The sequence below is a fragment of the Hippopotamus amphibius genome, chromosome 17, assembly GCF_030028045.1.
Source record: "Hippopotamus amphibius kiboko isolate mHipAmp2 chromosome 17, mHipAmp2.hap2, whole genome shotgun sequence".
In the NCBI taxonomy this organism is placed as follows: domain Eukaryota; kingdom Metazoa; phylum Chordata; class Mammalia; order Artiodactyla; family Hippopotamidae; genus Hippopotamus; species Hippopotamus amphibius.
Window position 1 is genome coordinate 37,811,920 of NC_080202.1, and position 13,552 is coordinate 37,825,471.

The 13,552-nt window shown below is 53.1% G+C and overlaps 1 protein-coding gene across 1 annotated transcript; it reads right to left on the reverse strand.

Moving 5' to 3' along the window:
* Positions 1 to 1,557: 1,557 nt before the first annotated feature.
* On the reverse strand, positions 1,558 to 12,062 carry TBX21 (T-box transcription factor 21). Its single transcript, XM_057716034.1, has 6 exons — positions 11,497 to 12,062; positions 4,593 to 4,747; positions 4,111 to 4,232; positions 3,340 to 3,498; positions 3,134 to 3,195; positions 1,558 to 2,900 (listed from the first exon to the last, which is right to left on the reverse strand). Exons 1-6 carry the CDS (start codon positions 11,985 to 11,987, stop codon positions 2,282 to 2,284), a joined length of 1,608 nt encoding a protein of 535 aa, XP_057572017.1. The 5' UTR covers positions 11,988 to 12,062; the 3' UTR covers positions 1,558 to 2,281.
* Between the last annotated feature and the right edge of the window lie 1,490 nt (positions 12,063 to 13,552).

A 13,552-nucleotide genomic window follows, 5' to 3' on the forward strand; every position in this document is an offset into this window, starting at 1 on the left:
CAGGCAAAGGTACAGCTAAGAGTGAAGAAATAGTAATAATGGATCTTTGTTAGTCAAATAACAGAGCATCAAAACATCTGCAGCCAGACTTCTGGAGAAAGAAGACTATAACTCGATCACAACTCCCTTCACTTCATATCTAATGCAGTGAGCCAAAATCATTTAAACATGGCGAGGGAGAGGCGTACTGTAATTACAACAGCTCCCAAGAAAGGATATAAACTCAATTTAATATCATTAACTTCAGAGAGTGACCACTGAGGGGTGGGGCAAGGGGGGGATTGAGCTGCATTCATGGAGTGCAGTGTGGCTGAACTCTTCACGTCATTTTAAAAAGGTGAGCTTCCAAATCCAAACAGGGTGAAATCACATATGAGAGTCTCCTTATCTTTTCCTTCTTCTGACTAGATGGTGATGAAAATTACCTCTGGGCAGAGACCAGTAAAGGAGGGGATGTGAACTGTGAGACATAAGTGGAGTTTTCCAGGCTCCAAACAGAATTGGAAGAACACCTACACATCTATAATGATGTTCCTGTATTAGAATGGGGTACACCCTGGACTGGGGTGAGGCACACATAGTAACTCCAACCTCTTCATGTTTCTCATAAGCTCCTTTTTTAACCTTAGAGTGCTCTTTCAGGAAATATTTATCAGGAAGGAAGATCTGAGTTCAGCAATTCTCTTCATTCACTTGAGAGTCTTGGGGGTTTTGATGGTCTGTTTGGTGGGTGGTTATTATTATTATCATTAACTTATGTTAATGAAAATTCAATAGTTTTCATTAAGAAAAAGCATTTTCAGTACGATTCCAATATTATAAAAATGTTTCTGTCTATCCAATCCATCTAATGTTCACGATAATTACTGACGGGTGCTAAGATTTGGGATAATTTATTCTTATATTTATACTTTTCTGCATTGCTTCAATGCTTTAAAAGAAGTATTTTACAAACACAATTCAGTGTGTGTATAAGGAGAGAGAGAAACAGCTAGAACACGATAATGACGTCAACGACGATAGTTTACACCGAGTGTTTACTGTTTATCTGGCACTGTTCCAAACCCTTTACATCTACCAGGTTGAATCATCTGAAATTGCCAATATCTGGCTACTCTTGACCTACAAAAACAGCAATTTCATGTGGTCCTATTTACATTTACTTAACCTTGAACAACCCTAAGATGAAGATGGAGATCCAAAGCTGCTAGAAACGCAGAGAAATCAAGTGCCATCCTCCTCTGCAGAGGCTCCTCCACCCACCCAGCCCCCAGCCCCTGGCCTTGCCCTCACACCCTCTCCACAGGTCAGGGTATCCCAAGACACCTTAAGAAGTGGCATCAGCCATTAACCTGAGCACCAAGGGCAGGACACGTAGCATTGCTCTAACTCAGTTTATCCCCTGAACGAAGTCACCTCTGGTTTCTAGAAGGTCCGGCGTCTTTGGAACTTCAGGTTCTGTTCTAGAGCAGAGAGAACAGCTTTGGTGCACTTGCAATTCCCAGCAGAGTCCCCATCCATGTCCCCCACCCAGGCACCGAAGCAGGACACACTTGACAGTTTTGTGTTTATTTTCAGAAAGTGGTGAAGACACAAGTAACATATCCGGACACCACTCTCTATACAATAAATAGCCTCCCCCGTCCCCGAAAAGAAAAAGTGCACCCTCACACCCTCCCATGATCTTCCTTCTTGAGTCGTGCACAGTAACCCCCCCTTCCCAGTCCCTTGCTTGGGGCCCCACTGCCTCTAAGGCGGTGAGACCCAGGCCAGCTGCCCAAAGTCACTTGGGTCCTCTCCTTGACCCTGGCTGGCTGGCTGTTATAAAAGTCACTTGTCTTTATTTCCAGATCAGGGATTAACACACATACAAAAATGTTGAAAGTCACTCTACACAGGAAGAGATGTGAGTCTCCAGTCTGGCCGGCCCACCTGACCCTGGCACCCCACCCCCACCCCCACCGCGCAGAAGAGAGGAAGCTTTTTTGTGTCCTAGACCTTCCGTTGTCTGTTTTCTCTTCTCCAGCTGGGAACCCACAGCCAGAAGCAGCACCAGGTAAATGACTGTAGTTGGCGCAGAGGACACGCCTCACAGGTTTCATTATGGGCCGGGAGGCAGCACGTGAACCCTAGAATCCTTCTTGGCCCCCCTCTTCCTCAATCAACTACAAAAGGAGACAGAACAGAGGGAGCTGGGTGTGGCTCAGGTCTGAGTCTGTGGTCTAAGTTACTTGATGTCACCAACCTAATGACACTCTGTTCCTTTCACCATGTCATCTGCTCAGTTGGGAAAATAGTTATAAAACTGGCCTTCCGTTTCCTTATCAAAAGGAGAAGGGGCCCCCGCAGGGGAGGAGCTGTCACCACTGGAAGGATAAGGGGACACACGCCTCCTCTTAGAGTCTCCTTCGCCCAGTCCTGAGTCGCTGGACTCTGGCCGGATGGGGGTGATCTCAGTCCACAAGGAGGGGGAGCCCTGGTCCTCTGGCCCCCGCCCCTCGGAGGCTCCAGGGCCAGGTTCCACGGGCAGAGTTCTCACGGAGCGGAACCAGGTGGCTGTACTCATCTTGGGAGGGTACTGGGGGGCCACAGGCCAGCCAGTTCCAGGCGCCAAGACCTCCTGGCTTCGGTAGTAGGGCATGGTGGGTCCAGGGGCAGAAGGCAGGAATGCAGGCTTCATGCTGACAGCTCGAAACTCGGCCTCGTAGCTGTGGTCTCGGGGGGCCCCCAGCCAGTAAGGCTGGGGAACCACATCCTTGGCCTGGCTGGGAAGGTCAGGGTAGAAACGGCTGGGAATGGGATACTGGTTGGGGAGGAGAGGAGAGTAGTGGTCTCCCCCAAGCAATTGACAGTTGGGTCCAGGCGGGGAGGGGACGCTGGTGTCAACAGATGCATACATGCTAAAATAAAAACAGGAGGCAAAAGCCAAGGGTCACGAGCAGAACTGGTCACTTAGGAGCCAGCCTATCGCAGGTCCCTCCCCAGACCCTCCTCCCTGACCTGCCCGCCGCCCTCCAGCACCCACCCCACACGTCCCCACCGCAGAGGCAGAGTGGGGACACGCTGAGCACTTGTCCCTCTGAGGGACAAGAGGAGGCCTCTGCAAACATGAGTTGAACCCCGTGGCACTTACGACTCAAAGTTCTCCCGGAAACCTTTGGCGAAAGGGTTATTATCAATTTTCAGCTGAGTAATCTAAAGAGAAGGGAAACAGAGTCAGCTGTGAGTCTGAGGCTGGGGAACTTCCAAAATCACTCCCAGGAAGACTGGGGGCCCCGCTCTCCCCCTCACCCCCACCCCCTCACAGGCTCAGCCCACCCTCACCCAGGCAGCCCTCACCTCAGCGTTCTGGTAGGCGGTCACAGCGATGAACTGGGTTTCTTGGAAAGTAAAGATGTGCGTGTTGGACGTGTTGCAGGCTGCCTCTGGCTCTCCATCAGTGACCTCGACAATGTGTAGCCGGGGCTGGTACTTATGGAGGGACTGGAGCACGATCATCTGAGAGAGGCGAAGACGGCTGTGAGGGTGGGAGGGGAGAGTTCAAAGGAACCCTCCCCCAGCCCGGCCTGTGGCCAGCACTATGGACAAACTAGAAAGGACCCCGAAGTCATCGTGACCACTCCTCTGTCCTGCCACCATGTAACTTTTCCCAGGCCCTCCAACCCCAGTCCCTAGCCTCTTCAGGGTACCAGTTCTACTCTCTTGCCCCTTTTCCTATCCCCAGATGTCCATTGTGACCAAGGTATTAGCACAAACAGGGCTTTTCAGGGATAAGGGCACTTTTAAGAGGATTGCTCAACTCAAAGAAACTCTGCATCCGTTCCCTGGGACCACTGGTACCGACTCTCTACCCAAAATGGCACATGAGTAACGGCAGCCCAGGATTCGGTAAAGAAATCCCCAGGCTGGCTGGGTCCATGTTGGCCTGTACGTGACCCCTGCCTGCCCCCAGCGTCCTCCCACCTTAGCCTTCTCCCAAAGTGGGTGGAAAAGAACCAGAATCAGAGAGGGAGAAAAGTCCCTCTTACAGAGTAGAATCAGCCTGCAGGACCCACTGTGGCCTCGAGGACCGGGAGGGGTGTGGGGCTAACTCATGGGGAGGAGTCCCACCTGGGTCACATTGTTGGAGGCCCCCTTGTTGTTCGTGAGCTTTAGTTTCCCAAATGAAACTTCCTGGCGCATCCAGTGGGCTCCCGTGTTGGGAGAATCGGGGTGGACGTACAGGCGGTTCCCTGTGGACAGTGAATCTCTTTGGCACACAGCCCCGGGACCAGGCCCTTGGTGATGTGGGGCTTCTCTGCCTGTTCTGAGGGGGATGGCAAGAAGGATGAGGGGGAGGACAGACGGGGCAGGACACGGGGAGGTGTGGGCGGAGGACCGAGCCGAGCAAAGTAGGAGAGATGACAAAGAGAACGGAAGTGAGACCTGGGAAGGGTGGGGTGGGGGGTGTGGGATGGGATGGGATGGGAGGGATGGAAGAGAATTAAATCCTAGAAGTCAGGGGCAGGGGCTTGGGGGTTCCTCTTGCATCCACCAGGGGGCGCGCCGTCTTAGAGAAAAAGTGTGCCCCCCGTTCCCAAGGAGGCACGTACCTGGCATGCTGCCCTCAGCCTTTCCACACTGCACCCACTTGCCGCTCTGATACCGCCAGTGGTGTTGGTCCACCAAGACAACATCCACAAACATCCGGTAATGGCTGGTGGGCTCCAGCCCAGCCACAGTAAATGACAGGAATGGGAACATCCTCCTGGGGAGAACAGACACCCACCAATATCCATCAGCTCCCAACCCCCCAGACAGCCGCGCCTTGTGCAAAGGCCGTCCGTGGTGGTGTGCTGGAGCTGGGTCTCCCCCTTCTCCAGGAAGTCTGCCGGCCAGTTGTTGAACAGCCACATTTAAAAATTAAGTCATATAAATTTACAATGAAATATATTACGTTACACGCCAAAGTAATACACACTCAAAAAAATCACTTCTCAAATTTTTTTATTACATTTTACTATTATCTCTGCCTTTGATATTGTTTACGTCCACCGTACCTGTACAGCGGAGATACTAGATAATGTGCACTACCACACATCTCTTCCCAACTGAGTGTTCAGTGATGTCACGTGGGCAGCTGACAAGCAGCCATCACAGGGCCATTTACGGAAATCAGCAAACACTATGAATCAGGGTTTTTAAAAATGTTTTTCTTTCAGAGGGTCAGTCACTAGACATCAGCTGCACACTCCTGTTTCCAGCCTTGGTTTGCTCCCTAGAGGGGGAGCAAAGTCACCAGCCCGCCCCACAGAGGCAGTTCCTAGTAGGTCCTCATGTCTCAGTTCCCTGAACCCTGGGCTGGCCTCAGTGTGTCATCCATCCTCTCCACTGAGGCTCTCACAGTGCTAACACACACCCAGCCCCAGAGCACCCATCCACAGGCCCTCCCTTCCTCATCCTCCTGGGCCTGATATCTGTAGTACGGCCTCCTCCAGGGTTTTCAGAGAAGTAGCTGAAGCCCTAGCTGGAGCTTCCCATCCACCTGGAAGAGGGACTGTATTGAGCCCAGTGCTCATGTTCGAAGTCCTGGTTTCTGGGAAAAGTGGAGGAAGTTGGATGTGGGATGCTGTGCTATTGTGCCAAGTAATAGATTCAGAGCAAGAAGCACTACCATACCACAAGCATCTCCACCACCTCCACCATCACCACCCCATCATCAACACCTCCATTACCTCCACCATCACCACCATCACTACAGCCAACACCTCCACTATCACCACCGTCACTACAACCATCACCTCCACCATCACCACCACCACTACAACCAACACCTCTACCATCACCACCACCACTACAACCATAACCTCCACCATCACCACCAACACTACAACCAGCACCTCTATGGCTTAGTCTTTCTCTTATAACCCAAGCAGGAAGAGCAGAGTTTTTAAGAAGCAGAGTCAAACCCTCATCAGAACTACTTTTCATTCCCACACACTTCTCCCCTCCCCTACAAGAAGCCCTGTAGGTTGGGAAGAAAGGCACTGGTTCATGAGTTGGTAAACCTGGGGGAGAGAGAGTTCCAGGGGCCTAGGAGCACTTTTGGGTGGATTCTAGTCCCCAGAGGGTCCCAGAGCAATATCCTTAATAACCTTGGAAAAATCTCCTAGGAGGGTACTATCACATTCCTGTCTTCCTAAGACTCTCCTGGGCTGAGAAAAAAAGAGACTCACTGGCCCTATGGCCTTGGATAAGTTAAGGCCCAAACCAAACCTCACTTTCTTCACCCGTAAATGGAGATAATAACTGCTGTCTATCTTTCCTCTGAGAGCTGTTAAGAAGTTTGAAAGGGACTTCCTAGGTGGCGCAGTGGTTAGGAATCTGCCTGCCAGTGCAGGGGACACAGGTTCGAGCCCTGCTCTGGAGGGATCCCACATGCCACAAAGCAACTGAGCCCGTGCGCCACAACTATTGAGCCCTGCTTTAGAGCCCGTGAGCCACAACTGTTGAGCCCATGTGCCGCAACTACTGAGGCCCATGTGCCTAGAGCCGGTGCTCCGCAACAGGAGAAGCCACCACAATGAGGAGCCCGTGGACCACAGTGAAGGACAGCCCCTGCTCCCCGCAACTAGACAAAGCCCGTGTGCAGCAATGAAGACCAAACACAGCCAATAAATAAATAAATAAATAAATAAATTTATTTAAAAAAAGAGGTTTGAAAGATGTGAAACTCAGCTTGCCGTCTCTTCCATCCCACCCCCATCCCACCTTTTCCCAGGCCCAGAAGGATCAAAGCCTTCTGGCCTGGCTGAAGAACCCCAAGCAAGAGTCCAGGGTTCCAGTTTGAGGCCCTCGGTCCCAGGAGCTCGGCGTGCCAGTCAACCAGAGAAATCAAAGGTTAGGGATGAGGCTGTGAGCAGTCGAGGGTGGGAGGATATTTTCAACCCATTTCTACCACCAACTCATTCTACAGCAGTGGTCAGGTCATTCACGTTTCCTATACTGTAACCAGTTCCTATCCAACCATGTAATAATAAAGAAAGAGCAGGGAACTTACTCATTCAAGCGCCACTACTTATGCAGCAGCCAGTTCACTGAACCAGTCCTTTGAGATATAAAATGTTATTTCCAATTTTCTACTTGAAGAAAACGAGGCTCAGAGAGGTTCGGTGACTGCTCCTTGGTGGGAGAGCAGAAATGGGGTCTCCCGATGGCGGAGCACATGCAACAGTCTCCATCGCCCCACCCTGCTTATCACTGGTAGAGTGAAAGGCAGGAGATAAAGGAAGACTGTGTGGAAGAGGAGAGGAAAAGGGAGGTCTCAACTTCACCCTAAAAGTCTAGAATCACCACCAGCTGGGATCCCAAAATAGCCCCTGATTTACATGACACTTTGCTGGGAAGGAACAGGGAGTGAAGCTGGGTCTGGTGCCAGACTGAGCCCCTAGAAAAGACGGCTCACCACTCGGCCCTCCGAGGACAGGGACCAAGACCCCAAATTCCTCTGCTTCTTCTAAGGACCATCCAGCTTGAAAAGATTCACAACGTCATCGTGTCCCTTCCCCATCCTGAACACCTCTGACAATGCTCCAATTCACTGTCATTAAATACAAATTAAAAGATGGTTTTTATCAGTCATGTTGGCAAGATGTTTCAAAATAGACAACATCTAATGTTGATGAGCCTGTGGATAATGGGTCCTCTCGTCCGTTAGTGGTGGGGCTGGAAATCGGTACCACCTTTGAGGAGGGTATTCTGGCAATGCACTGTACCAATCCAAACACGAAAAGCTCTCGGGCCTCAAAGGATCACCTCCTCCCACCAACCTCGCAGCCACTGAATAGAAATCGGACAGCCACCAGAAAATGGCGGAAGAGAAAGCCAAGGCGTTTCCACCTGCTCCAAAAGAAATAAAGCCAGTCAGCCCAAATTAAAGCAGCCTTAAAGCTAAAAAGAATTTTTTTATAAAGATCTAAGAAGTTCTCGGAGTTGGAATGTAGAGAAGAGGAAACCAAAAGGGCTGAGGCCAGTGATCGAGGATGGTGCGGAACTGAAATTGTTTTATCAAGCCCTAACTTCGCACATACATACACACACAAATGCGAACTGAGCTGCTCAACAACAGAGTTATCTTAATTATAATAATCAACTAATCACACCCAGAAAAGTGGGGATTGCCGGCAATTACTGCACACCCACACACCCACACACGGAGACAGCCGCCTCTCTCTTCCTCTACTGAGAATGTCTACCGTCGACTGCTATTCGCCGGCCGACTCGGGCACAGCACACAGACGGCCTCCCAGAAATAATATGAGTCTGGGGAGCACAAGTGGGCCTATCAGGCCACAAACCTCCACAAGCACACAAACTTGAACTCTAAACCCTCCAGTTGGCCAGTCCATCTTCTTGTCCTGTGTCCCCTCCTAGCCCCATCTGAGCTGCCTGGATCAGCCTCTGGACCCCAGCATCATCCCCTGTTCCCCACTCCATTCCTGCCCGTGAAGGAGAGCATGAACGTGTGTCTTGTCCACACTGAGGGATGGGTCCAGGGTGGGTGGGAGAGGAAGGATCTGGGAGGGACTGAGTCAGCCCAAGGCGAAAGGCTACGGGGCTGTGGGCGAGCCTGGGCTGGAAGGATTTTTCAAAAAGGAAGAAAGCCGTGGGTGATGTGGTGGTGACTGGTGGGTCACTGGAAACCGTGGAAGGACAGGTCAGCCCGCCAAAGCAGGAGGACAGAAAGGGAGCTGTTCTCTGAGCCTAAGTCTTACTTTTCAGAAGCCAGTAGCAGAAGGAAATGGCCGCCAACTTCCCAGATCACTGGGAGCCCACAGTCGGGGGTGCTGAATTGGGGGCGGTGTGTCCTCTGTCTCCTCCACCCCACCATGGGGCCCCCGAGGCCTGATCCAAGAGCAGGCCTCAAAGGAAGTGGTGAGGGGGCCATTGCCCTCTTGGAACTGCCCCACACCCCGCGGTGTCCGAAGCAGTCCATCAGGATGGATTCAAAGTGTGAGGACTGTGAAGCATTCGTATGTGTGCATGTGTGTGGGCGCGCACAACAATCAGGGAAATTTGATGATATTTAAGAGTTTCTTTTTAGGTTTGCTAATGGCATTGTGTTTATTTTTAAAAAGCCATTTTTAGAGGTGCACGGAGAACTACTTAAGGATGAAGTAATACGGTGTCTAGGATTTACTTACTAATTACTTACACTATCACTAATATAGTTTCAGACCAGAAGTTAAGTGAGCGAGGATAAAGCAGAGACAAGACTGGACCAGTACTGATAACTGCTGCAGCTGGGTAATGGGTAGATGGAGATCTGTTACATGTTTCTCTTCACTTCTAATATATATTGGAATTTACCATAATAAAGGAAATTGTGCGTGGATCTAAAAGAGAGACAACAAAACTTAGCAAGAGAGGATTATTCAGCAGGAACATAAAGGAAAGAAGGAAGTTGTAGATGTCTAGGAGGCAACCAGTACAGGAAGATGCATCCTCTTAAGACCACAGTTAGCCCTGTACCCCCAGATCCCTGAAGTTCTGCTGAAGCTCTGTCCACCTCATCTCTCAAGACTGGAGGGGCTGTGGCCTGGCTGCAAGGCTGTGGGGATATCCCCACCAGGCCCCAGGGTGGGAAGGCTTCCTGACCACGCAACAGGGTGCAGGCCTGAGTTTGGGTTGCTGTGTGACCCAGTGTAAGCCACCAGTCCCCCTGGGCCTCAGTGCCCTCAGCTGTAAATGGGGAGGCCGCTTGGCCTACCTAGTGCACAGTGAAATAATGGAAGTGAAAGCACTCTGAATGCATCAAGGCCTTCGGACAGTGTAGGTGGCTGTTTTTACTCCCGGCTGGGGGGGACCAGAGAAAGAAATCAGGCATATAACATCTGGGTGCTGGTGCCAGTTCTGCCAGCGATGAGTGTGCTGTGTAATCTCAGAAAAGTCTCTTACTGCCTCTGGGTCCATTTCCCGGTCTGTCCAGGGAAAAGACGGGACAGGATATTCTGGGTCCCCTCCGATTCAGACACGATAGCCTAGAAGCCTGGGCTGTGCCTGGGTGCACCCAGAGCGGGGTTAGCATTGGAGGAGCAGAGAGGAATGAATTATCGGAAGGCCTAGAAGACGAAGGCCGCGCCATAAAAGAAAACGCCAAATTTCCTGGGTTCATCCCAAAGAAAGAGGAGCAGTTCAGCAATTTGAAGCCAATTGTTGTTGGTGGACAGGTCCCTCAATGCCAAGCCACCCCACAGAAATCATCTATCAGGAGGGAAGAATGTTCCAGCAATGCCCAGATTGAATGCCAACCCTCGGGCCCAGCATGGCCTCTCCCTTCTCCCTCCCCAAGCCCCACACTTGGTATCTGCTCTTCAACACCTCCCCGGTCCACTGAGGACACAGCTCCTCCACATGGAGGCCCTGACTGGTCCCCTGCCCACACGGGCCCCCACTGGGGAGGGCGGGTGCACACCCTCACACACCAGATACAGGCAGGGCCCACTCAGAGTGTTGCTTACCAAACAAATACCACACAAGTTGCAAGTTTCTCTTTCTTTCCCCACGTAGGAGTCTCTCTCCGGAAGCAGCACCCTTGGCCCCAAACCCTACCCCAAATGCACCGGGCTCAGGGGACTCTGAGCCATGGAACTATGGGTTCCCCAGGATGGATTGGTGAATATCTGAATAAGGGTGGGGCAGGCTTTCAGGGACAAGACTTGAAGGGTACAGAGTGCAGGACTGGCTGCCAGCTGGGACCCATGGCTTAGCTTCACCTGCTCAGGCCCATGGACGTCTGTGCCCTCCAGCAGGGGACTGTGTCTGGAAGGAATCTATGCCCCCTCCCAACACACGCACACACCAGACATATGATCTCAAAGTACTACCGGTAGGGAAACTTGGCGACTACTTCTCCATGTCACTAAATCCCAGTTTTACCCCCTCCTCCCCAGAGCTGACCTGTACACAACAACAGCAACGGGGCTGGGAGAGGTGGGCACAGGGGGCCCCGGAGATGAGGGCTGGACCGTTGTCCACCCACCGTACGACTCTGCCCTCAGCTCAGTTTCTGCACACTTAGGGGCTAAGAGGCGTCCTGCTCTGTCAGACCCACAGCACACACTCCCTCTGCGCTCTCGGCGCCTCCCACCCAGGCAGAGAGCGCACAGAAATGCTGGGTGAAACCTAGGCACGCTCCCCATAAACCAGGACGATGGCTCACTGCGCCCCTCTCCTCCATCTCCCTTTTGAGTTGTGCCTGTTGGTACCATGTCCTGAGAGTAAACAAGCCCCAGAACTTTCCTGTCCACAACTCAGCTCCCTCTTCCCCCCCACCAAGCCTGAGCCAAAACTGTGAGGTACACGGAAACACTAGCAAACTCTAAACAAAACAAAACGAAAAAAGAAAGAAAGAAAAAACAAAAAAGAAAGAAAGAAAAGAAAAGCGCGTCCCCGTCAGGGCGGGCGGGACGGAGGAGGCTCCCACCTCTCGGCTCTCCCGGCGCGCGCCTCACTCACCGTCCCTGCTTGGTGATGATCATCTCCGTCTGGTGCTGATTAAACTTGGACCACAACAGGTGGTTGTTGAGCGCGACTCTCAGCTTCCCGGATACCTCCAGCCCCGCCGGCAGCGCATAGTCCTCGCGCGGCCCCGGGAAGAGTGTGGCGCGCGGGTCCGGGGCCGCATAGGCGTCCCCCGGCTGGTAGCCCTCGGCGCCCGGCGTCGGCGGGAAGGGCTCGCCCGCCCCGGGGAAGCCGGTGGCCTGGGGCCGGGGCGGGTAGGCGTAGGCTCCGAGGAAGCGGCCCGGCGGGGCGGGCACCAGGGCGCCCCCGGCGTAGGGCGCCCCTAGGCTGGCGCCCCCGCGACGGTCGGCAGCGTCCTGCGCGCCCGGCTCCGGATAGAAGTAGCGGTTCTGCGGGTCGGCGCCTGGCGCCCGGCCCTCGTCGCTCGCCGGCATCGGCTCGGTGCCCGTCAGCATGTCTCCGCAGCCCGGCTCCACGATGCCCATCCGGGGCGGGCTGGCACCTTCCCGCGGCCGTCGAGGACCAGCCCCTCTCCGCGCGGGGGCGGGCGCGGGGGTCGGCGGGGCCGAGGCGGGCGGGGGCGGGGCGGGGCGGGGGCCCCGGGGTTGGGGGCAGGGGCGGGGGCCCCACCGGAGCCCGGGCTCGGACGCCTGGGTCCTGCGCCCGCGTTTGGCGGGCGCGCGGCAGCTCCCGGGCTCCCTCTCCAGCGGGCCGCTGTCACTAGCGTCGCAGCGCCTTTGCTGTGGCTTTATGAAGCTCTCCGGGCACCCCCACCCCGCCACCTCGGCCCCGCCCCGCCCCGCCTCACCCCGCCCCGCCTCACCCCGCCCCTCGTGGCTAATACTCGGCAAATTCTACGCGGTTGGGGAGGACTGCAGGGGCCCCACCGTGTAGACCAGCGAGTCCCCGCGCGGCTTGTAGTTCGCGCTCAAATACTTTGCCTTCTGGGAGAGTCAGCCCCACCACCTGAAACGCCAGACTGTTTCTCTCCTCTGAACCCTCGTGGAAATTCCACCCATCCTTGAAGTCTCAGCTCAAAGGCCCCCTCCTACGGGAAGCCTTCAGTGATGGCCCTGGTGAGCTTACTCGCAGGCTCCGAGGCGCTTCACTCATGGGCGTGTGACAGATGTTCACTGCTGCTCACTGTGTGCCAAGGCTTTGTGGGAAGTGTTTATGCCCTTTCTCTTTGCCAGAGGCCCAAGTGGACTGTTTCGGATGCATCTTGTTCCTTCAGGCCCAGGGCAGACCTGGGACCTGGTGGGCAGCAAGAAGAGTTCCTTCAAACGAATTGCATCGCAGCATCTGAGGGTTTGCAGGGCCCAGGGCTGGTCCATGCTCACAAAAGCTCTCCCTCACGGGCCCGGCAGCCGTGGGCACTGGAAGTAGCACTGAACTGCCAGTGTTGAGAGTCTCAGGACTGACTCTGCCTCTCACTTGGGTATATGTGGCCTGGACAAGTCACTTCCCTTGCCTGAAAGTCAGCCTCAAGTGCCTCAAGTCCCCTAGGCTAGAGAAAACAAACTGATGTACTTTTCAGAGGGGCTGTGAGCCTTACATGAGAGGGGACACCTGGGCGGCATTTTCCAGTCTATTATTATACCTGGATGGAAAAGCTGCTTTGAACATATTCAGAGCTGGCTGACAGGAAGGAAACCCACCACATGTTCTGAAGGGCTGCCTTGGTGAAAGGACTATGGGGGCTTTTCTTTCTCTATTTTCTTTTTCTGTTGACTAATGTAGTTATATTCCTTTTATGATGAAAACAATCCTTTCTCCCCAATTGAAAATATCATCGTTGGGAGTTTTCCTGTGTGTAAAGCTAAAACATACTCACGTAGAAAATTTAAGCAGTACAGAAAAGTAAAAATAGGACTGTATAAATTGCCCCAAACTCTACCCCCGAGAGGCAAACAAGATTAAGATTTCGGTGAACACCCTTCCAGATAACACTCCCTGTACATCCTCTCTCTGTCTTTTGCACATGAGTACACACACACACACGCCCACCCCATATATATATATATATATATAATTCTATATAACAGCACAC